The sequence below is a fragment of the Phyllostomus discolor genome, chromosome 9 (genome assembly GCF_004126475.2).
Source record: "Phyllostomus discolor isolate MPI-MPIP mPhyDis1 chromosome 9, mPhyDis1.pri.v3, whole genome shotgun sequence".
NCBI lineage: Eukaryota > Metazoa > Chordata > Mammalia > Chiroptera > Phyllostomidae > Phyllostomus > Phyllostomus discolor.
In genome coordinates this window covers 96,902,282-96,927,204 of record NC_040911.2, presented here as the reverse complement: position 1 = coordinate 96,927,204, position 24,923 = coordinate 96,902,282, and the positions used below count along the sequence as shown (strand labels likewise).

Here is a 24,923-nt window from a genome sequence, read left to right as displayed (position 1 = left end):
CTGTCCCACCACGCTGTGCCCAACCCAGGAGCCTACTCTCTGCAATCAGACGGCCTGCACTTGACACCTGCCTCTGCCGCCTGCTTGCAGTGCGGCCTTGCTCTAGTCCACAGGTGGCAAACACAAGGCCTGCAGGCCGAATCTGGCACCTTGTGTCTACCCGGCGGCAGTGCCGAGCTCTCACTGACTGGTGAGGAGCAGTTAGTTAACATTTGTACAGTCCTAAAGTTACATTCGGCCCTTTGACGGCAACCGCGAGGCCGATGTGGCCCCGGGTGAAAATGAGCTTGACACCCCTGCTTGAGTCAGTTCAGCCCTGTACCTCACTTTCCTCACTTACAAAATGGGAATAATAGTCCCCATCTCACTGAGTTGCCACAAGGAGTAAATGAGTTAAAAATGTACAAACTGAGAGCTCGGAACGTGGCTGCCCACTTGGCTAACGGGCAGTATCACTGCAAGAGTCTCTCAATCCAGCACAGAGCCAGAGATGATTCTACTTTCGCACGAAGGCTGTTTAAAAAGCCACCCACATGAACATGGAAGAGGCTGACACTACCCTCTGAAATCTGGAGATAAACATACCCATCCTTCTAACAGCAGGTCCTAAAGCTGTAGCCTGTCTGAGGTGGCTTCCCCCCTAGCTTTATGTACAGAGAGAAGTCATGCACCCTGCTGCCGCCGAGAAAACCGGTGTTCACTTGACCGTTCATCACAACTAGACTGCCGAAGCAGCACTTCCATTAATAACCGCACGCCCTTGGCTGGCACAGCAGGAGAACGGTTTACGTGACAGTCCTGAGGAGACAGGAAGTGCTTCGTCCCAGCTAACCCGGGAGCCCCTGCCGGGCAGCCGAGGGCAGGGCCTGGCGTCTTACCGAGGCCGAGGCCCATGAACTCTTCTCCGGCCAACGTGTAGCCCTTCAGGCTTCCTTCTCTTTCACGCCCAGCCCCGGACAGGTAGCGCGTCTTCACACCGGTCCCTATGAGTTGGGCGAGCTCCAGCTGGCTGATGCATTTCAAGATCTAGTGAAAAGAAGGCATGAAGACATGAGTTCCCATTTTATAGCCTGAAAAGGGCACCACGATCTTAAATTAGTCATTAGAGAGTTCTTTTAAACACACAGCTGCTCAGGGAAGAGTAAAATCTGAGAGTCTTAGGATGGTTTCCCTAGTCCCTGAGTGTGGATATAGATGAGTCTTCACTTAAAAACCCCCAAAACCTATTAAGAAGGGAGAGAGAAAATTAGCAAAAGAAAAGCTGGCACAATGGAGTCATGTGATATAAATGTTTAATGATGCAAACTTAGTAAGTGCTCAAGACAGAAAAGAAAGATACTTGACTGGAGAAGGAGACTCCACCCACCATGCCACTCAGAGTGCGCCAGCTAACCTGACTCAGCCACCTCCACCTCCCTTCCCCTCTGTACAGCGAGTGAACCTATCTGCGGTTCCTTTAACCTGACCTGTCTGGTCCTGCCCCAGGGCCTTTACGCTCGCTGTTCCTTATGCCTTTCCCCATGGCTCACTCCTTCGACTCCCAGCTCAGGAATGTGTCCCTCAGAGAGACCCGCTCTGACCACTCCGAGACCACACACCCTCCCCTGGTCACACATGCTGGTATTATGCCAAATAATTATTTGTCCTCCGTCTTTAGTGCCACCGGGACATGAACTCCTTGCTCGCTACTGGACCCCCAGCACTTGACACAGCGGGCAGCTACCACCTGGTCCCCTGAGCGGAGGAGCTCGTGCCCTAGAAGGAGTGTGCGGTGGGGGGGAAGACGGCCTCACAGCCCTGGGGGTGGTTCCGGCGTGAGCGCACACTCCTGCACACAAGCTCTCTCACCGGGCGCTGGCCCGAGGACGCAGAAGCTGGTCTCCACTCCTGCTGGAGGCGAAACCAGCTGCAGGAAACCCACTGAGACACGGCACACGGATGTCCGGGCGAAGCCGTCCCAGGCAGTTTTCAGGGAACCCCTGACTAAAGCTGGGTTTTGCCGTTCGTGCTGATCTGCAATCCAGTCCCAGACTATGGGACTCGACCATCCACTGAGCACCACTGAGTATCTCATAGACTGCCTTCCTCTTGACTGAGAAAAGTACTTCATTTTTACAAAAAAAAAAAAAAAAAAGCCATTGGTCCACACAGCATGCTATTCAATTATCACTAGTAAACTATTAATGCCCTCCCTTTTCCAGAAGCCGGGGGTACGCCTACCTCAAGCAGGTCAGCAACACAAGGTCAAAAACGTACTGGCTCCACCCTGATTTCTCAAGGTTTCTGGCCATCAAACAGGTGGCTGACTCACGTGCAGGGTCTCCGGGCCCTGCTGTACGCATGGTACCCAGCAGGAGCCCCACACGCTTCATACCTCTCAGGCTAAAGAGGTTCGAGGAGAGAAAGCAGCTGTTCGTTGAGTCACTAGGTACTGTGACTCCTCAGAAGAAGTTATTTCTTTAAAAAAGAACCCAACTAATGGTCATTACCAAGGCTTTCAGAATACAGTTTCTCATTTGCCGTGGACATGACCACAAAATATTTTTCCACTAGGTTTTTTCCTGCTATATTGCTAGCATTCAGCCTATTGGGAACATTTTATAAATTAAAAAAATAAAAGCTCCCAACTCAATAAAAATAACACCACCCCTCCTCCACCTTTTCTAACATGGAACGCTCCGGGGTTGTGACAGAGGAAGGAGAGGCTGGGTACGCAGGGACCAAGGTCTGGCCACGAGCACCGTGCTGAGAGCCGACAACTACTGAGCCCGGGGCACCTGCCACACCCAGCCCAAAGCCCTTCGCTGCCAGGTAACTCCTCTCATGCTCACAGCAACCCCGTAAGCCACAGAGAGAGAACGGTGCAGTCCACAGTCTATGCAACCTGCCCATCCCCGCAGGCAGGAGCAGTGGATCCCAGACCAGACCCCAGGGGTCTGGCTCCAGGCCTTTCCACGCCACCATCCAATCCTGGTGCAGGAGGGGGACACGGGGCTGACAGCAGTTTTCGTCTTTGGCATCACAGTCCCCACCGTTCTCAATACCCTCACCTCTACTCCTCAGTTTTCTCCCTACAGCAAAAAGGAATACATGTAGACACATGGTAGAGGTTACACACCAAATTTAAGGAAAAAATCACCTCCGTAATCCTATCCCTCAGGATGCTAACACTTCTGTTTATCCTCTCAAACCCCACTCTGTGTGTGTGTGGCACAAGGGATGATGGCTCGCAAGGTGTTACTATGACTCGTTATTTAATATGCTGTGACCATATTTCCCCAGTGTTGGTTTTTAATAACACCTTTATCTTTCTTCTCTCACGTCTCTTTTAACCCACGGGTCCTTCCCCTCCATCTACTATTTGTCTTGCAATTTATGTGCAGGAGGACCTGGTCGTTTGCCGAGGGCCTGCCATACCCTCACTTGCAGACCGCACTCTTACGGTCACCATTACGGTGTTCCTCTGTCCCCCGGGTTTCCTGCAAACCAGCAGTAGAGGCTTGAACTGACTCGGGTTTGGCTCTGGGGCCAACCAGACCCGGGAGCACATGATGTCTGGCTGTCTCTCCTGTCAGCAACATCACTTTTAGTGACCACGCACCATTCTAAGGAATGGGGTACCACACTTTTTTTTTTAAAGAGCAATCTGTCATTGTTGAAACATCTAGGCTGTTTCTAATCCAATCTTTTCCCCAGAATTTTAGAACAACTAAAATTCTAATGATCTTTCCAATACATGTTTGTACAGGTTAAGTCTTGCCCTGGGTGAGAATGTCATGATGATGTTGAATTAAAAAATGTGAACCCACCCTGGCTGGTGTGGCTCAGTGGATGGAGCACCAGCTTGCAGACCGAGGGGTTGCAGGTTCAATTCCCAGTCAGGGCACATGCCTGGACTGTGGGCCAGGTCCCCAGTAGGGGGTGTGCAAGAGGTAACTACACACTGATGTTTCTCTCCCTCTTTCTCCCTCCTTTCCCCCTCTCTAAAAATAAATAAATAAATAAATAAATAAATAAATAGTCTAAAAAAAAAAAAAAAAGTGAACCCACTGGCAGTTTGCCCCATGGCTCAATGTAAATGCCGACCATCTCTTTTTAGAGACAATCAGGAGAGAAGTCAGGCCCCTAGCTCCGTCCTGAATCTGCTCACCGACTGTAAGACTGTAAGAGCTCCCAGGAGGTGCGTAAGGGCCTGGGGAAGCAGCGCCGTTGTGGAAGGAAAGTTGTCACAACACAAGTGCATTCCATGAGGACGATGGCCACTGGTGAGGTGGCACCTGTGAATGCACTTCCCCTGGCTTTCACATACATGAGGTGTTTGGGGGTGAGAGAGTTGAAGTTACACTTGACTTCAAGAAAAATGAAAGTGGCCAAAGAGAGACACTGGATAAAAGGAACGTGGGGTCACCCCAAGACAAGGTCACCGCCAGGCTCTCTGAGATGCGCACCTCGTGCCAGGAATTCCCTAGGTAGTTGCCGTCAGTGTGAGCCACTGTGATAAGCGTCTTTATGGTGTCGATGTTCTTCTGCTTCATTTCTGTGATGCTGGAGCTGGCCGTCAGCAGGGAGAAGCGAGCAAGAGCCTGAACGTAGGCGTCTCGTTCCAGCTGTAAGGGAAGTGGAGGAGAGAACACTGAGATCCTACCCACGGCACGACCGTCTTCACGTGGATGGGGCTGGGGCACCCGGCTTCTCTGACACCTTCCGCGCACACACACCGAAAGGCTTCACGCGCAGTAACGTGCCAGTCACTCCACGCTGCTGCCCTCCTGCTACCGGAACATCCCACTGAGGCTGCGGCGCACTGCGTGTTTGAGAACTGGCCCTCTCCTTTCCAAGCGAGCTCAACCTTGTGTTCCTGCCCCACCCCCTTGGGAGGGAGCGGAGGAGGAATCTGTTGAATGCTAAGACTGTCACATAGATTCTAGCATCTGTAGCAATCCTGTAAAGTAAGTCTACTTTTTCAGGTTTGCAAATGAGGAAACCAAGGTGTCTTAGACGGAAGGACACCTGGCCAATGGCACGTGGCTAGGGAAAGAGCAGAGATGGGCACTGAGACCCAGTGTCTGACAGCAAAGCCCATGGTCTCAGGACCAAAGAAAACATCCGACTGTAAAATAAATGGCAAGAGAAGACTGGGTTTTTCAAAATAAATGGGTGCAAATTCTCACCAACCTGGAAAATAAATGGGATCAACAATGTCCTGATTTTAAAACAGTTTGAGAACTGTATTTTATTTGCTAGAATTTTCCAAGATTCAAAAAGTTGACATTTTCATTTTTCATTGAACCATTTACTTCCCCTAAACAAGATTTGGAAATGAGGGAAAATATATAATAAAAACTGATTTTAAAAGAAAAAGTAATGTTTCAAGTATTAGGGCAGCCAAGTTACATAGATCAAATCCAATCTAGCCTGAACTTCCAAAAAAGGGTTTTCAACCTTAAAACCTCTGAAATAAGGTTTTAACCCAAACCTCCTTTTTTTCCCCCCAATGAGGCAGTTGCCAGCACAAGCCTGTGGGCTGCTTCTCAATGGGCACGAGGAAGGAGCTGGCTGAGACTCTCTTGGCTAATTGGAAATGCCTGATAGTTTCTAGGCCCTGCCAGATCTCGGAGAACACAGCCCACCAGCATCTCCGGAACTCTGCTGACTCACACCCACCTGCATCCCGAAGATGCAGGCGATCCGGATCGCGCACCGGATGCCCTCCAAGCACAGCGAGGCCACCTCAGTGTCGTCGCAGTTCTGCAGTCCGATGCTGTAGGCGGCCAGCAGTGGTGTCCACACCAGCTGCCAAGGAAGGAAGGTTTCAGTTATGTCAGAATGTCAGGAGAAAGAGCACTTACAAGCCACACTGCTGGTTATGAGCACAGCCAGGATGCCAAGTTCACGCTATTTTTATTTCAATCTATTCCAGTCACTATGTAAAACGGTTCCTCCTAAGCTGTGGCCAGAGCTATGACTACAGAGATGGCATACACTACATGCACAGTTCCAAAGGGAGGAAGGCGAACCTGGGGCCAGCGAGCCACCGCTATGCGTCCCTGGGCGCACGGCAGACACCGCTGACCAATCAGAGACCCCGCCGTGTGGCAGGCAGCCACCACTGACCAGAGGCTGGCGTGCAAAATAAAGCCTATGAGCAACTTGTCTTCCGTAAACTTAGTTCACTAAAAGACTCCTAATTATTTCGATTTTACTTTTCCTCCAGTTTTCTTGTGAACTCCATAAAAAGGAATGCTCACAAAAATCTAGACTCAATCAATCAACAGGATACGGACAGCTATAAAAACATCTTCAGAGAAAAATGAATGTTATGTGTACAGAATGTGTGCTTTTCCTATACATTTTAAAAACAGAGAGGCCCCAGGATATGGTCTCTCACTTCCACCTACTCTCAACGGCTAAACTCACCCTGAGGTCACACTAAAACTGTCTCTTCTGCCTGAACAGTTACTTGTTTAAAGTTTGATTTATTGATTGGAGAGAGGAACATACATTTATTGTTCCATTTATTTATGCACTCACTGGTTGCTTCTTGTATGTGCTCTGATGGGGGATCAAATCTGCAACCCTGGTGCATTGGGACGACGCTCTAACCAACTGAGCTACCTGGCCAGGGCCTGGCAGAATAATTTTTTATTCATTCAATCCTCCACCATCCCCGTATTTGTCTCCATTTTACAGATGATGAACAGAGAGACGGTCAGTAACTGACCAAGGTCACAGAGCTACCACGTGGCAAAGGCAGGGCTCCAACCCAGATGTGCTGACCACGGAGCTTGTGCTTCTGGCCGGGGCGGTGCCGGTGCATCCCCAGCACCATCAAAGGCCTTCTGGGCAGGATTCGCCTTAGCCACTATTCAGAAAGCAACCCCCAAACTCGGCCTTTCCTCTCCTCAATCTCTTCATCATTATAAACTTGCTGGTCAGCTTCCAGCTGGTTAACTCCAGAACTGGGGTTAGCCATGTCCTAACCCCTCGGGATACTCACTTTGAACATTGGCCGAACGTGGTCCAAGTGAGTGGCACTCGTGAATGGGGCTTTGGCGTGGCTCACAGCCTCCATCAGAGCTTTGGCTGTTTTAGCCATTTGCTCCATCTCCAAATTGTACAGTAGCCGCCGCTGCTTTTCACTAGCTACACCTACAGAGAAACGAGATAAACAGCAGCTGATGCTCACTGGGTGCTTGCTGAGTACCAGGCACTGATTGAACAGACCCATAATAATTAACTCACAGATCCTCCCAACCACCTCTTGAGTGTATAAGAAATATTATTACCATTTTACTGATGGGAAAATGAGGCACAGAGAGGTTAAGTAACTTACCCAGAGTCACACTGCTAATAAGCAGTAGAGCTGGGACCTGAGTGGTTCTAAAGCCTGAACTGGAAACCACTACCCTCTGCTGCCTCTTAAACCAAGAAATGGACGGCTTCACAGGGGTCTTCACTAACAGGATTCTAATCATGTTGGCACAATCGCCACTGGCATTAAAGCACAGTTTTAAGGAGGAATTCAGATTACTTATTTTAAATTCTCTCTTGTAACTAATCACAAACATAGCAAGAAAATGGTGATATAAGAGAACCAACATAATTGTAATAATTAATTTATACACATTTCTTTTTAAAAAGAATCCTCACATGATATGTTCATTAATTTGAGAGAGAGAGAGAGGGGGAAGGGGGGAAGAGAGAGAGAAAGAGAGAAACATCAATGCGAGAGAAACATCGATCAGTGGCTTCCCATACACACCCCCACCAGGGATTGGAACCGCAACCTAGGTACGTGCCCTGACTGGGAATCAAACCCACAACCTCTTGGTGTACAATATGACATTTTAGTTAATTGAGTCACCCAACCAGGGCTTAATCACATTTCTTATTCAGGTCTCTAGATAGGCAAAAGAAATTCATCACCAGAGAGCTTAATTGTGCATTCTGACACACCCAGATATTGTGGTGAAGAGAAATAATTTGCCATTAGACCTTACTCTGCTTAGTGGATTTGGCTGCGATTGTGTGTTCTTTCGTTTCCTTCATTGCAATCTTCTTGCCTTCTATCTCTTCATAGATGCTGGAGAGATATTCTTCTGGCAGGTCTTTACTATCATTGATGCCCCGATTCATTTTAATATACTGTTCTTTTGTCATTTTATTTTTTACCTAAAATTTTAAACAATCGCATTTAGAAAACAGCCAGCGGCCCAAATAAGGCTACTTACGCAGCTACCACAATATACACATCATGAACATGTTTTACCTGAGGGCTGTGCAAGTCTGTGGTTAGCATGATAATCGAGTATGCGAGGACGTACGCAGTGTCAGCACTAGCAAACAGAGTTTGCCTGGAAGAAAAGATTCCAGATGTCAGAACGAGCACGGGGAGGAGGCTGGGACAGTCCCGTGCTGACGGGGGGACACGCTTCGCTAAAAGCAGCCCGGCTGTTCCATGTGGTGCCAAATGAGCCAAGGGTTTCCCTACGTCCATCATCACTGATTGATAATTAACCACCCAGGATGCAGAGAAAGCTAATTCAGAATGTGTGCCAGCTTTAGACTTCTCGACTAAAGCAGTTTCCAGCCAGTTTGGTAAGATCTCCGAGTAGCCTCGAGGGACAGGGTCTGGGGTGAAGCAAGCGAGGCGCCCCCACTCCGGGTGTCGACCCTGCAGTGCAAGACCCCGAGAGCGAGGCCCCTTCGTGTGCACCCTTAGGTCCTCTCTCAGGCATCCATGCCATGCTACGCACCCATGCCGTGCTACGCACTGCGTGGAAAGCCGGCTAAAACTGCTATCCAGTTATCAGCTACTTCCAGTTTACATTACCCACTGTAATATTTAACAGTAGAAATACAAAGGAAATATTTATGTATCCTAAACAATATGCTGGTGAAGTCTGATTATTTTTGTCTTAAGCAAGAAAAAAAAAGACAAAAACTGTTGGATACACAGCTTCATAATATGTGAGGCTAAAGCTAGAAAAACTGGTCTGTTCAAATTGTCCCCAGTAAGAAGGGGAGAAATTCTGAAGAACACACAAAAGGCCTGCATTCCCATGTGAAATTTAATTGGGTCACATACTCGAATTTAGTGACTGAGGGAGACAGACCAAGGGCTCCAGGTACACACAGGAGACACAGGCAGATGTCAGAGGTATGACAGGTTTGGTTCCAGGCCACCACGATAAAGCCAATATTGCAACAAAGCACGTCACACAAATTTTTTGGTTTCCAAGTGCACACAGAAGTTATGTTTTCATAATAGTAGTCTATTAAAGTGCAGAATAGCATTGTGTCTAAAAAAATGTGTGTATGTGTCTTAAATTACTTCATTGCTAAAAATCCTAGTCATCGTCTGAGACTTCAGCAAACTGGAGTCTTTCTGCCGGTGGAGGGTCTTGCCTAGACACCAGTGGCTGCTGACTGGTCAGCCGGGTGGCTGCTGACAGCAGGGGTGGCCTGTGGCAAGCTCTTCGCTGCCTGCCTGGCACAGAGGCCTGGCTTTCAGCCTGTCTCAGCCTTTGACGTGGCTGTCCTCACTGAGTGAGAGATATGGGACTCCCCTTTCTTTAAATCTTTATTGTTTAACATATTTTATTGATTATGCTATCGAGAGAGAGATGTGACTCTCCTTTTTACTTGAAAACTTAAGAGGCCACTATAGGATTATTTACTAGCCTAACTTCAATACGGTTTTGTCTCAGGGGCAGGGAGGCCCAAGGAGAGGCAGAGGGACAAGGGAACGGCTAGCTGTTAGAGCAGGCAGCACACACGCCATTTATTAAGTCCCCCATCTTATTTGGATGTGGCCGTGGTTCCCCAAAACAGTAACAGCAACATCAAAGGTCACTCACTGATCACAGACCACGGTAACAAATATACCAATAGTGGAAAAATCTGAGATACTGTAGACTACCAAAATGTGACAGGGAGACACAAGCAAGCAAATGCTTTTGGAAAAATGGCGCTGATGGACTTGCTTGTGCAGGGTGGCCCCAAGTCTTTAATTTGCAAAAAACACAGTACCTGTGAAGTGCAATCAACAAGGTGTGCCTGTGTGTTTAAAGTAAACAACATCTAATTATGTGTTCACGGCAAACTCGAGCATCATCCATTTGGTTAAAATGACCAGATGCTGCGTTTGCTGGCTACGCCGTCTCTTTGCTGTACACTTGGAGGACTGGGAGTAATTAATATGAAAACCAAATTGACTATGGAAATAAAACTGTTGCCAAAATGTTTCTACTGAACAATTCCACATCATATTCTCAGTATAGCCAGACATTGTTAACTTCACGTTCAGCAGAAAGAACAGCGTGAGCTTCGAGTTAGGCAAACCCATACACGACCCTGGCTCTGCTGCCTACCAGCTGATTGGTTCTGGAGAGCTGCTCAATGTTCCAGGGCCTGTTTCCTCGTCTGTGAAATGGGGACACTACTCCCAGGCTTACCGTTAGTTCAATGTGATGCATGTAAGACGCGGGCCTGGCTGGCACACAGGGGGTTTTTAACAAAAGCCAGCTCTCTCTTCAATTTCGCTCCTACAAAATCATGGCCTACCTATGAAAAAGGTCCCTGTGTGGAATCAGGTACTTAGAAGGGTTTTATCAGTTACATAGCCATTTTTGTAACCTGCTCATCGGTATGTAATTAAGAAAAACTAAAACCCTTGAGAGCTACCCCAGTTACTAAGTCAGGGAGTTGTTTCTGATTAGGGAAGAGGTGCCCAGGTGCCTCCTCTCAGCCCCTGAAACCACCCTCCGACCATCCCTAATAGCGCGGGCTCCAGGTGGGAGCTCGGGCAAGTCACTTAGCCCCTTGGGTGCTCAGCCTCGCTGTCTGCAGAGGGAGACGCAAAGAGCCGCTCCGCGGTCTCACACGGGGCGATCCCTCAGCACCGTGTCTGGCACGTGGTGAATGGAAGCTTTACTTGCTTGGCAAAGGTTTACCGATAGCACACTCAACCCCAACCTAACCAAGGTTAGCGTTCTGATACAGGGAAAACACGTGTGGAAAAGATTTAAACACAGCACTCACCCCTGGTTGCACTCTATGTATCGTGCAGCAAACTTCTCCATTAACCGATCAATCTTCTGGGCCTCCCCGGGAAGGCGGAAACCTTCTAGAAAGGCCCGAAGGGCCGAGACAAACTCCTTTTCACAGAAGTCAAGTTGGTCCACATAGGCGTACATCACCTCCTTGTTGAACTTGGTGCTGTCTCCCAGAAAATCACCTACTTGGGTCTGAAACATATATATTCACTTACGTCCAGAAATTGTCAAATATGAACGCAGAAGGAAAGACACTTCAGTCAAAGGGGGGATGCAGAATGCCCAGCTCCGGACACCCAGAACAGACTACATTGCTAGAGAAGCTAGGTGACCCCTGAGCCTGTCCATCCCCCCAGTCATTCCAGGTCACTCTGTACTGCCACAAAGGAAGAGGAGGAGGCACAAGAGACTTAACAATGGAAGAAAGATGGGACACGCTCCGGAGAGAGAGCAGTGGCAGACGGGCAGCCAGAACAGTCCCTGCATGGAAGGCACACTTCTAGCTCTGCAGCTGTCCCTGTGCCACCAAGTACACAGCCACTCGTCAGGAGGCTGGTTCACCCCCTTCAAAGAGCTTTGTGCATCGCTGGCCAAAGGGATGAGTAGGGCTGCTGGAAGCAGGGCGTGCACTCAGGCCAGACAATCTCTAGGTAAAAGCTGCTCTGATTTCAGAGTCACTCGAGAGAACCCACGTGCAAGTGCTCAACGCCCAGGCTTACAGAATCTAGACGCTCCTCCTGGTGCAGGAATTGGGCAATCTCTTCAACTGATGTTCCCAGCATGCCCTGCTCCTGGAGAAACTGGATCCCTCTCTTGGGTTTCTTGTTGAACCTGTTTAAGATAAGACGGGACACGGATGGCTCATTTCAAAATCTAAAGGACAGAAATAACTAGCATTTGAGACAGGTTACAATAACACCATGAACGAGTCATCACGTATTAGCTAAGAAGGTCCTGTGTGTCCTGGCAGCTTTTCTGAATTCCACCTTCGACTTCTGACCTAGCTGTACAGCTGAGTCTGCTGGTGGTCACCCAGTACCCATCCTCCCCTTCTCCAACAGCTGGGTACACGACTGGGTACAACAACTGGGTACACGACTCCCTAGAATAAAAACTACGTTTCCCTGCTTCCCTTAAACCAAGTACAGCCACGTGATACAGTTCTAGCCAGGGAGGACATGGGCAGAAGTAGTATGCATACTTCTAGGAAGGCTTCTTAAAGCCGACTTGGCTGGGAGGTATACCCTTTTTGCCCTTTTCCCCTTCTTCTCCGGAATACGCGTGAGATGGATAAAAACACTTGGTAGTGTTCAAGGACTGAAACACGTCATGTGACTCAGGGGTATCGGCAGGAGATGAGGTCAGCGAGCCCTGAGGCCAGTGAGAGGGCCAGAGGCTGGGGCGGGCTGTGATGAGAGAAGGGGCAGTCTGGAATGATTTCAGGCAGGGGAGTGGTAAGACTTAAGTGTTCAAAATTACTTCTGAGAGATGCAGGCTGGTGGGAGAGGAAATGAAGAAATCAACACTTCAATCATTCAAAAGTTGGACAGGATATGAGACTGTGTGCATATGCGTTTTGTCTGTAAAAGACTAGAAAGAAAACACATTAAGATTTACCAGTGGTTATGATGATAATGGGGTGGTTATATGGGAGAATGTTCTTATTTTTCAAAGACGCAGGGCCGAAGTGTTATGATGGCTGCAATTTACCTTCAGGTGGTTCAGGAAAACACACACACTCACAACACTAATGTGGCAAATGTCAATTCTTCTGTATGTTGAAATTTTTCATAATATATAGTTGGGAAAAACGTTACCAACGGTGATTTTTTTTCTAGGTAGTAATTTTATGAGCAATTTGAACATTTTCATTTTATGCTTTTCTGTATTTTCTAAAGCAGTTTAATTTTTTTCATGATGGAAAAAATAAAAAGACCGGGCATCGACCGCACAAAGCCACTGAGTTTCTCTCTCACTCACTCTGCTGGCTCAATCAGGCTCAGCTGCAAGTGCCAGCACTGGCCTCCTGGGAAAGGCATTTCCCCCTGGGGAGCCAGCCCCAGGTCCCCAGCGACGTGGCTTCGCCAGAGGCCCCGAGAGATTCAGCCGGAGCAGCGCCCACACTCACAGCTCAATGCCGTGTTCAATGATCTCTTTCTGTTGCTTGATGACCTCAAACTGCTCAGGATCATCCTGGACAGCCGTCTGGGTCCCTGAGGACACCGTGGACTCCATGGATGTCACGCTGCTCCGTCTCGCCATGTCGAGGCCTTTCCCATCCCCCATATCCGGATCTGTGGGCCTCTCCTGACCTGCAATGACGGAAAAGAAAAGAAAACCGTCAGCAGATGGGGCCCAGACACGGCTGAGCTCAGGCCTGGCTCTGCAATTCCCCTTTCCAGAGCTGTAACAATAACCTTGGTACTGTAAAGATCACAAGCATGCAACTCTGATTTCACTCTGACACTGTACTTAGAAACTTACCTTTCTGTGGTACTTGAGAAACTCATTCTGAAATTCACGTGAAAGTATAAAGTGCAAAAACGATCCAGACACTTGCACTGGTGCAAGAACAGACAAACCAGTAGAACAGAACGGAAAATTCAGAAGCAGACGTACGCGCAGAGGGGAGTATGGTATGTTGTAGGTGGGGCGCCAGATCAGCGAGGGAGGGACTGCTAAAAAGCATGGGAACAACTGGTTCTTCATTTGCAAAAATGAAGTCAGAGCACAATTCGTACATTTCCTCCCCCAAATTCCAGATGGGTCAAAAAGCAGGCCCTTTAAAACACTACAGGTATTTAGCAAACTAAAATGTTCTGGCTAACTCGAAGACAAATGCACGAAGGCAACTTCCCCCAACAGCCACAGTAGCCCGCTGTGAACGGAGGTGGCGGCGGCCGCAACACTTCTCACCGAGGCTGGTCTGGTGGTTGGGGTTCACGTACAGGTCTTTGCTCCACTCCACCATGCACTTGAGAATGGACACGAGGCACTCCAGGCCTTTCTTCCTCAGACTGAGCTCCTAAAGGACAGGAGTGACAAGGCTCAGAGACTTAACAGGTAAATGAAGGGCAGACATCCACGGGGCTCCCGGGGAATCCCACAAGGATACAAGATAACCACTGACATGCAGTGCTACTCAAGCGAAAGTTAACAGGTGACATAACTATTAAGGGCTCATTGCAAAACACCAGAAAATCTCTATGGGCATTCATTACAAACATCTTATCAGCAAAAATACAGGATGTGTGCTTTCTTAAAACGAAGTGTTATCTGAATTTCAAAAAGGAAGTTCTCACTCATTGATTGTGTAATTTGAAAAAAATACTTAAAACACTTTCCTTTTTTTTTTAAATTAAATAACAGTGACCTCTAAAAAAGACGAAAGGATCTTACTCAGCAAATGACTGTTTCTGGACACATTCTTATCCCCCAAACACATACAAATGTACCCCATTTTAAGGCTCACTCTACAATAAAAACACTGATTTTTTTTTTAACAAATAGTATTTCTTAAATAAAAAATTAAAGGTGAATTGCATACAATCTATTTTAGGCTCAAAACAGCATCTAAGGTGGCACAGGTCTCTCTGTGAACCTGATGACAGTGCGAACCTCCTTCCGGAAACAACGCCCAGGCCCCCAAAGTCTACACATAATTCTGGGCAGCTCACAGACCTTCGGACCAGTCCAGAAGGACTCTACTCCTTGCAGGCACACCAGTGAGAGGCGATCTCTTCTGCCTTCACTGGAGCCTGAGATCCTGCTGCCGCAAGGTTTCTGGGAAGGTGACTGAGAGTGACCTTGCCCCTACAGATCTCAGCTCAAGCGCCGCCTTCCCAGGAAGACTACTCCAATGACATCACTGAGGATAAGGTCCCGCCGCCCCCCCCACCCACCGCACTGCTTTGCTACCTTCTCTGCTTTATCCCTGCAGTTTACTCCTTCCTTGCCCGCTCAGAACTGTCACGACGGCAGCGACTGTGCGCCAGCACACACGTCCGTCTGCTTTATACCCCAGCCCCAGTGAATGTTTATTGAAATGAACCTCAAACAAAAATGAGAGCTCCTGGAGCTTCTACCTGAAGAGGTGTCATTCCCAGCTCATGTCCACTTCTTCCCTGAGCGATTTTGGATAAATCATTTACGAGGCGTTCGAAAATGTTAGCAGCATTTAAATCACAGTCGTAGTTGACATAAATATCTACAACACACTGGGCATCTTGGGAAATAACAGACAGATATTAGAAATTCTGATTGAACACAAAGGCAGTTATGTTTTTTTTATTGAACAGGATCCCCTTTTCAAACATTTTCCCCAGTGAATAACCAACTCAGGTGGACATGCCTTACACAGGAAACATGTGTCGCAAGCACCAGGGAGGCGGGACGCCCTCTCTCTAGGCCTCGGCACTAACTGAAATCTCAGGCAGGTCACTCTACCTTCTCCAAGATCACTTTCCTCATCAAAAAAAGGAGTAACAGTCCTGGTTGGTGTGGCTCAGTTGGTTGGAGCATCATCCCGTAACCGAAAGGTTGCAGGTTTGATTCCCAGTCAGGGCTCATAGGAGCCCTGGTCCAGATGAGGATAGGAGGCAACCAATTGCTGCTTCTATCTCACATCAATGTTTCTTTCTCCCCCCTTCCTCTCTTGATAAAAGCAGTAAAAAAATGTCCTTGGTGAGGCCAAAAAAAAAAAAAGAGTAACAGTTGCCCGATCCACCTCTCGAAGGTGCGGAACTCTTACGGACTTATGTTTGATGACGCAAGCAGGCTGCTGGCGTTACAGTCACGTGATCATGAGGTGTAAGACGAATTCAAACCCCTACACGCCCACTCAGGAGCTGGCAGCACCAACACCTGGGACCCTGGGACTTAGAAAAGCAGTTTTCCAGGGTTTGGGGTTCTCCAGGTCGTGGACTTTTCAATACTAAGATTTCTCAGGCCACCGAGACCGAGAAATTGTCATCCTCTAGAGGAGAGGTGGGGCAGGACTGTTCATTAGGTTAGCATTGGCCTCCAAGGTCATGATTTCCCCAGCACTTCATCAAAACTTTAAAAGGAGGAGAGAGAGTTCCTCCTCGGGACTTCGGCAAATGAACGCACCAGGAGGCCCTGGGCCAGCCAAAGGAATAAGCACGCGCCCTCGGGGTGCACACACCTGCGCAGATCCTCGTCAGAGTCTGAATGACCATCCACCTGTGCTCAAAAGAACTGGTTGACGTTTCTAAAATGTTCAGGAAAATCTCTTTGAAAAAGACCTAGATGACGTGGAAACCAAGGAGGACACTGATTAGCAGTCTGAACTAGGGCTCCGAACCACAAAGCCTTTAGAGCTCAGAGGACAGGCAGGCCCCATCCATGGCGAAGGAAGGGCGGCGTCCACACGTTGCGGAGTCGCGTCGGGACGCTGGCCGTGTGGGAACAGCCGGGGGGCGGGGCCGCAGGGAACTGGGGAACACGGGCCCATTGGAGGAGGGGCTCTTCCTGAGTGACCGCCAAGAGCTGCCACGTGGAGAGGCAGGGTTTTTTTGAGAGAAACCAGGAAATCTAGATTTTCACAGAGAATCTGATTTCTCAACTTGGCAACTAGTTCAGGGCATTTCCAATAATTTACAGGCTAAACAAACAAGTTGTGGGGTCTGAGCCTAGCACACAGACCATGTGACTTAAACCTCTGGTTAAAATGAAAACCATACGAGACTTTGGGGCAGTAACTATTTAGGAAAAGGTAGTCTCTCCTCATTCATTCAAAAAGTTCTTTGGGGGTGGCATTCAGCAGACTGTGTTACTGTAGTTCTTGGTGACTGTGCCACCAGCAGTTAACTCATCTGGTATGAGATTAAAAAACCAATTTGGAGGCCGTACCTCTATCTGCATTTTCAAGTGCATTTTGAAGTTTGAAAGAAGAGTAAGAAAAATGGCCAGAGAGAGCTCAAAGACATCAGGCACGGAGGAGACGCCGTTTTTGGACAACGCCACGCAGAGGTACTGCTTGATGGCGTTGATGAACATCTCGTGGGTCCTGAAGACTGGGCCGGCGTTCTGCAGCACGGACAGGAGCAGCTGCAGGGAAACCACCTTGGAGCGCAGCTCGTGGGACCTGGCGAAGAAAATGAAAATGATGATGAGGCTAGACGATAAAATTTAAAAATCAAGTTACTCGAGCAGGTCTCGTTCCTCTATAGGTGAGAACTGTCTGAGAAGCCAATGAGTTAAGAACTAGCAACGGCACCCAATGTCAAGAGACCAAGAGCAGACGGCACGAGGTGGGCCCTCTTGAACCCGCAGACCCTGTGAGCGCAAGGGCTGCCAGCTCCTACTCCCCCTCCCGCCCCACCACGAAGTGCCGAGGACAGCAGGAGAGAGGCCGTGCCAGCTGACTCTGGGGAGCTGGTCCTGGAACCAACCTGACGGAACAAGTACTTCACATCATTCCTGGGACCCTAAGACATCCGGCCCTCTCTACCTTCACAGACAAGGAAGGGGGTGCCCAAGGGAGGGTAAGAAACGGGAACCTTCCATGGACCGTTTCCCTAATGGTTACCTTCACAGAATAAGAGTTGAGGGTTCTTAAGGACTAGCAATAATAACAACGATAATAAGAGTGATGATAAAACTCTTACAAAGGGCAAGGCCCTGTGCTTGCATGTCACTACATATTATTTTATTAAATGGGTCCTGTGAGGTGATTTTCTATATTCCTGCTTTTCCGATGATGTCAGCAGCTCCCACAGCCCTGGAGCTGGTCTCAAGTGGAAGAGCCGGGATGGAATACAGTCTTTGGGGCCCCAAGGCCTCTGCGTGGACAGGCCACAGCACTCCATCCTCGTGACAGTTCGTTCACCACCACAAAGAAAGATTTGGCTTTTCTGGTTTGAGTCTCGGGCCCAGACCTGCATCCATGCAGCAGACAAAGGTCTCCAACGGGTCATGAGACTGAGGTCTGCTCACATCACATCTTGCCCCCGCCGCCCTTAGTATATTAAATCCGTCAGTCAGTAGAAAGAGGGTGCACGCATATTCAACGAAATTATTTTTAGCACATAAACCAAGAAAGCAAAACTGGGCAAACTCCTGGTTGGTGGGGACACAAAGATAATTCATTATGAGTTTGAAAAGCTGTAAAACCATCCTGAATAAATTCCTGCATTCACACCAATCAGGGGCCAAGACACTGAGCTTCCTGGAACCCCTCAGATCCTCCTGGGCCATCTGGGTCATAAACAGCTAAGAACTGCTGTCTGCTCACCTTGGATCTGGGGGGCCTTCGCCAAGGGGCTTCATGGACAGCTTGCAAAGGGAGCGAAACACAAGGAAGGCGTCTTTCTGCAGAGTGTGAGAGAACCTAGCGGCCACCTGATGCCCTTGTGTGTCCGGTTCCTAAGGTGAGAAAGAAATGAGAAAAATCAAAGGGTCAATACAAAAGGATGGCTGTTTTCAAAAATAAGAAATGTCATTACTTCATGGAAATGTATTTTATTTTTTCAGCGGGGAAGTGAGGGATGTGGCGTGGGGAGAAATGGCAAAACAGGAGCTGTGGGGGGCCATTTGAGCAATTCTAACACCTGTTCCTCGTCCTTCAGAAAGTGGGTGTGAGTGGTGCAACGTGATAAATGCACGAACATTAAATCATAAAAAACTAGAACAAATATAAGTAACTATTCATATAAGCTTGGGTAAAAATGTATTTCTAAAAATACTATTCCAAGATAAATGAAAAATATGATGGATGTTTTAAAATAAACCTTAAATAAGTAAGCTACATTTAAAAATGAAAAATATTTGTAACCTATGGCAAGGATTAATATCTTCAACATACAAAAAAAACCCAAACAACCATACAATAAGTTATTACAATTCATTAAGGAAACATGGAAACGTTTATCTCAAATGAAGAGAAGCAAAAAACATGAAGAAGCAGTTCACCAAGAAATGCAAATGACAAACCTACATGACCTCACTATGAATCATTAAGGCAGGACCTTTCTCCTGTGAGACTGGCAAAGGTCTGCATGAATGCTGGGAAAATGAGAACCGAGCGCCTACAGGTGGGCACAGATGCCAGCATTACCTTCCCAATAGGCTAATTTGATGTTAAGGATCAAAAGGCTTAGCCAGAGCTTCCAACTCTTGATCCAGCAATACCACTTGCAGGGATTTATCCTAAAGAAAGAATTAAGGATGTGCACAAGACTTATCTATAAGGATGTTCATTACAGAACTCTTGTTTCCTGTGATAAAACTGAAATCACCTACAGGGAATTGGCTGAATAGATTATGGTAATCCATATGAGTGATTTGACACGGCCATTAAAAAGTCAGTTACATCTATACATACTGATGTGGAGAGATGCCCATGAGATAATGCTGAACAAACCATGAGTGAACAAACCAAGTCAGCCCAGTATATAAGACATGAGAGTCTTGAGTATGTATTTAAAGACATCCATCTCTCTGTGCATCCTTAACAGGGATACTATCACCCCTAGGGGGCCGCCACAGAGTGAATGCTGGTGTCCCCCAAAATTCGAATTCTGGAACCTAATCTCCAACGTGGTGATGTTAGGAGGTGAGAATTGGGGGAGGTACTCAGGTCAGGAGGGTGGAGTCCTCACGAATGGGATTCGTGCCCTTACACAGGAGGCCCCGGGGAGCGCCCTCGCCCTCGGCCGCGCGAGGACAGGGGAGACAACTGCCCGTGAGCCAGGAAGCAGACCCTCACCACACACTGAAACTGCTGGGGTCTTGATCTTGGACTTCCAGCCTCCAGGACCGCAGGAAGCAAGTTTCTGTTGTTTATAAGCCGCGGCCTGTGGTATTCTGTTTTAACAGGCTAATATGAGGGTAAAACTATGGCTCTCAGGGGGTGAAAAAAAATCTTATTTTCTATGTATAAAACAGATATATATATATACAGTTATATAAACAGTACCTTTAAAATTTCATGAAGGTGGGTGGTAAAAAGGTTCATTAAAAGGGCAACAATTAAAAAGGTTGACAAACACTGGTGAAAAGGTACAGAGAGTGAGTTTATAACATTTTCAACAGAAAATGAAAACTATTAAAAAATTGTGGCAGATGTATCTATGGGCCTGAAAAAATGTTAATATATACAAAGTTTAAAAAGTAGGTTACACAACAGTATATATATTGTTATTCTATTTAAGTGAAAAAAATATGTGAGGGGAGGAGAGTTTAGAAAGCTATAATTAAAAGGTTAATAACAAGGGTTACCTCTGAATTATGGGACCATGGATGACTTTTATATCTCCCTGTTTTTCCTTCTCTGCATTTCTTTGTTTTTTTTTATAATGAGTGCATATTACTTTGAGAGAGGAGTAACAGTGCAGGAAACGTCATTGTTAACAATCTGAATAAACAGGGTTTGATAATGCTGTTGTATACAATCTACACTAACTGGCGCATTCTAAAGTGGAACCTAACAACACAAAGAATATCACGCCTGGACTCTGTGACCAATGACTGAACAGGGCTAGAGGGTTCTCACTCGTTTCTTTGACAGAGAACTCTGCCTCTTCGACAAAGGTAAAAATCGAACGCAGTCTGTATAAGCCAATCATCAACATACCAGGTTATCTGCTGATGACAGGGACTGCCTGTCATCTGCTATCCCATTGGTCTGTGAGTTTTCGTCCACTGCTGGTGGGACAGCACATTCCTGGCCCTCCAGTTCGCCAAGGGCTGTCTCGGGGTCTATCAGACTGTGCTTTTGTGCTGCTTCTTCAAACACAAACACAAAAGGCATCACCGAATTAGCGCTTATCCAGAAAGGCAGCCTGACGCCATGCGGAAGTGATTCATGTAACCTTCCAGGTACCACTTTTCTCCTTGGCCCGCACCACTGCCCCATGACTGACATCATATTGCAACAGGCTTGGCCAAAGTGGTAAGTTTCCCACGCGTCTGGTACCCGCAGCCCCACTGCCGGGGGCCTGGCTCACACTGCAGTCCACATCAATGGTGCCTCCAGAACTGTGCGATATGGCGGCCCTGCCCACCCTGTCCCCTTCGAAAACAATTAGAAGCTACTAACATGAAAAGGGTAGGCTTTTTAAAAAAAGAGTTATTAATACAGGCATTAGAGAAGAAGAGCCACATAAATAAGAGGATTTGACAGTTATGAAAGAAAACCTCACAGAAAAAAAATGTAGATCTGAGCTTCCTGGCAACCATGTGAAAAAAGGAAAAACAAAGAATTGAACAGATTTCACCATTTAATGAAAGAAAGCATATCTGATGATTAGCAGAACAGCTGGCCCTGGCTGGTGTGGCTCAGTGGGTTGAGTGCTGGCCTGTGAATCAAAGGGTCGCTGGTTCTATTCCCAGTCGGGGCACATGCCTGGGTTGCAGGCCAGGTCCCCAGTAGGGGGTGCACAAGAGGCAACCACACTGATGTTTCTCTCCCTCTCTTCCCCTCTCTAAAAATAATATATATGTAAAAGAATGGCTTAACTCCATGAGGAATTTACCATGTGGATCTTTACATATTATAAGGAACATCAAAACTTTATAAGCAGGATCATTAACAATGATTTTACAAAGCATATATTCATTCAACAAATGGTCTACCAAGTGCCTATTATTTGTCAAGCTCTGCGCTAGGGACTGGGGGCACACAGCCAACAAGACAGATCAATGTTCATTATGTGAGGACTTGTATTGGCCCCAGAAAAAAATCTAAGGGTGTGAAATAAAATTATTCCATATTTTGAAGACATTTCTACAAGGAATTAAATAATGAAATCTATGTATATAGACTGATGGTACCCTAAATTAACAAAAGGATAGGGCTTAAAGCAGTAGATCTGATTTCTTTGACTACAACTTTAGTGAGAAACACATTTTAAAAGTCATGACCTAGCACACATGAGCACATAAATAACTGAAATGCATGTTTCAGAAAACAATGCTTATTAAGCCACATGCAATGCATTCAGTTGGTATTTTATTCTCATTTTGTGTTCTTTCATTTATAAAAAGCAGATTATAACCCATTAAATTATTGATTTCTTAACCCACTAATGGTCTGTTGACACTGGAACTGTGTGTTCAACATATAGCCACTGACCTGACATTTTGGGCAAATACAAAGAAAAAATCATCCAATATTTATTCTGGGCTGTACCAGTTTAATTCCACTGAAACCACACCATAAAACTGAGAGAGTATGAGTGAGAACTAACACAGAGAACAAGCTTCCACGTGCGTCTGACACCTGCTGACACAGGGACTGTCTCCCCGACGCAGCAGTGGCTGGCCGTGGAGACTCGGCGGCAAGGATACTACCCCAGGGCTCAGCCCACTCCCGGAGGAACTGGATGTGTATGCAAGTGGCCCTCTGTGTCTCCATGGGGAGCTCCAACCCTAATATTGTTAGACTGTGCTTTGCAAAAAGAAAAGATTTCATTTACTTATTTTTAAATAGAGGGGAAGGGAGGAAAAGAGAGGGAGAGAAACATCAGTCGGCTGCATCATGCTCGCACCCAACCAGGAAGTGAACCTGCAACCCGGGCACATGCCCTGACCATGAATCGAACACGGGACCTTTCACTTTGCAGAACGACACCCAACCAACTGAGCCACACTGGTCAGGGCAGACCGTGCTTCTTGAACCCAACGCAGATGAAAATAAATCGACCGCTAAGAACAAGTAATTTTTGAATTCCACATGAGAGATGCACAGACACAGGTAGACTCAGGTTCCCTGGGTCCCCTGGGGGCGGGCGCTCTACCACTAAAGTGTCTGACTAAGGACTTTCTGGAGGAATGAGGCAGAAGGAAAGGCTGGGTTCTTGGTTCTTACCTTTAACAGCGGACGTGACCACATCTTCTAAGATCTCCTTCACCACTTCCTGGGCTCCATCATCAGTCCCTACACGCATAAACACAAACACGTACATGTGGGCATTTCCAGTGAAGACGGGAAGGGGAGGAGATTTTGTCCATGTTGTCTAGGGTCACACTTCAGAAAGCAAAGGGTACGAACGAGTACCCGCCAAGGCCAGATATGACTGTGCCAACCGAAGACAAGTCCACGAGATCTGGAGCCTCCCAGGCAATTTGATTCAGAGTTTCCCTTTGTGGGACAGTGACACCCTATGACTTACACACTTTTCCTCCCTAAGCCACAGCTGCTCTAAGTCTCAGGACCCCCCTCCTACCCCTAAGCTGGAGGCAGGAGCTGGATTTTGTCCCGCTGTGGTTCCCGGCAGAACACAAGATGATGGTTTCTCCTGCGTCCTCACCTCCGGGAACAAGAAGTCTCGGTAAGTGACTGCCTTTGACGCCTCGCTTTCCGCACACTGTAAACCTAGAACTTAGCATGAGATTTCTAACGTGACAGTCAGGGATTTACTAAACTTTAAATGGAATTTTTCTGCAAAATATTAACTGTCTGCATGGAAGAAGAGGTTTGGCACCATTTGTTTTTGCAGAAAACTAGTTCTGGGAGAATTACTAAACAGCCCTCAACTAGGCTTTCAGAAGTACACATAAAAATCACAATGGCCAAAAAGGCCATCACATTATATAAACACCACAAAAATAACCCTTGATATTTTTCCTTAAAGAGGATCTTCAAACAAGCCAGCATGCATGCGTCCCCGTGCCTGGGCCCCGGGGCCGTGGGGAGCAGCCCAGCGGCCCCGCCCCCGAGCACTGACCGCACCACAGCCTGTTCACCGGACAGGGAAGCCAGGGAAGCGGGCAGCTGCGGCCGCTGCGCTGCTCCCCCCTGCTGCTTTTCTTCCAGCTCTTCAGTTGTTCCGGCTGACGCTTATTTGAAAGATGAGAACAAATACTTGTATGGCCAGACACTGCTCTCATTTAATTTTCATAAACCCGTAAGACAGTACTACTGGTTGTAGTCTCCTTTTACAGAGGAGGAAACTGAGGCTCAGAGCTGCTAAGTGGTGGAGTCATAGTCTGAACCTAGGCTGTCCGATCGGAACCTCCATGATGGCTGGGGAGGATAAACTTTCTCTGTTTTACGGTACTTAGGAGTGGGCTATCTAAAAGTGAACTAACAAATCGGTAAACACACAGGTAATGGTGTACCTACCATAGCTACATATTAGCTATGTAAATGCTAATGTCTCATGTTGGAGTTAAAAAGACAGAATTTTAAAAATGAACCTAAAAGAAAATGGGAAGTGATTGCTGATGGGTGCGGTAGACTGTTCCAAATTAATTGTGGTGATTGTTGCACAACTCTGTGAGCACACTAAAAAGAATTCAATTGCACACTTTAAATGGCTGCATTCACGGTGACGGCTGCATCCCCATCAGGCTGTTTTTAAAGAGCTGGGAAGACGAGCTAGGCAATCAGGAGCGGTGCGAACAGACAGATGGGGCAGGCTCCCCGGGGACAGCTGTTAGCTGTGCCCAGAACTTCACGTAACCAAGCATGTCTTAGGCTTAAAAAAAAAAAATCTCATTTTGTGAGTGTACAAAGAGCCATTCGATCCACTTCCTGGACAGGCTGATAAGACTGACAAACTGACTTGTGATTTATCAACTTGGGATGAAAAACTGCAACAGGGAAAGAGGTGCTCAGGCCAGTCAGCTCACGGTCTTCACTGGGAGGCCAACTGCCCCAGGAGGGCCAAGGGGAGGGTTCCCGCTGAAACAGAACACGCACGTGCAGGGCCCACGCAGTGAGCACGGCGCGGGCAGTGGCCGGCTAGCTCGGGGCGGCTAGGTGATGGTGGTGCCTGCGGACAGAACCAGAGGGGGGCTGGACATGTGGGCTCTATTGCAGAGGCGCCAAAGTCCGGGCCTCTACAGCACGGACTCCTGACCAGGCACTGTCTCTGCCACCTGCCTCTCAGCCTGTCCTTC

At 47.5% G+C, this 24,923-nt stretch overlaps 1 protein-coding gene and 1 non-coding gene across 2 annotated transcripts in view; one reads left to right on the top strand and one right to left on the bottom strand.

Moving 5' to 3' along the window:
• The window catches only part of ARFGEF2 (ADP ribosylation factor guanine nucleotide exchange factor 2), an 85,813-nt gene that overhangs the window by 35,514 nt on the left and 25,376 nt on the right, over positions 1 to 24,923 (bottom strand). Inside the window, exons 7-22 of the mRNA XM_028523736.2 lie at positions 22,888 to 22,956; positions 20,653 to 20,804; positions 18,313 to 18,443; positions 16,929 to 17,163; positions 16,222 to 16,321; positions 15,143 to 15,282; positions 13,974 to 14,082; positions 13,186 to 13,369; positions 11,777 to 11,888; positions 11,044 to 11,249; positions 8,270 to 8,354; positions 8,001 to 8,172; positions 6,998 to 7,149; positions 5,665 to 5,793; positions 4,449 to 4,607; positions 879 to 1,026 (exon numbers count right to left, since the gene is read on the bottom strand). Of these exons, the coding sequence (XP_028379537.1) occupies positions 879 to 1,026; positions 4,449 to 4,607; positions 5,665 to 5,793; positions 6,998 to 7,149; positions 8,001 to 8,172; positions 8,270 to 8,354; positions 11,044 to 11,249; positions 11,777 to 11,888; positions 13,186 to 13,369; positions 13,974 to 14,082; positions 15,143 to 15,282; positions 16,222 to 16,321; positions 16,929 to 17,163; positions 18,313 to 18,443; positions 20,653 to 20,804; positions 22,888 to 22,956 (2,283 nt within the window). The remainder of the gene's footprint in view (positions 1 to 878; positions 1,027 to 4,448; positions 4,608 to 5,664; positions 5,794 to 6,997; positions 7,150 to 8,000; positions 8,173 to 8,269; positions 8,355 to 11,043; positions 11,250 to 11,776; positions 11,889 to 13,185; positions 13,370 to 13,973; positions 14,083 to 15,142; positions 15,283 to 16,221; positions 16,322 to 16,928; positions 17,164 to 18,312; positions 18,444 to 20,652; positions 20,805 to 22,887; positions 22,957 to 24,923) is intronic.
• Positions 2,480 to 2,599, top strand: LOC114507170. Its single transcript, XR_003685440.1, has one exon. It is a non-coding gene; the product is annotated as a small nucleolar RNA SNORA32 (small nucleolar RNA).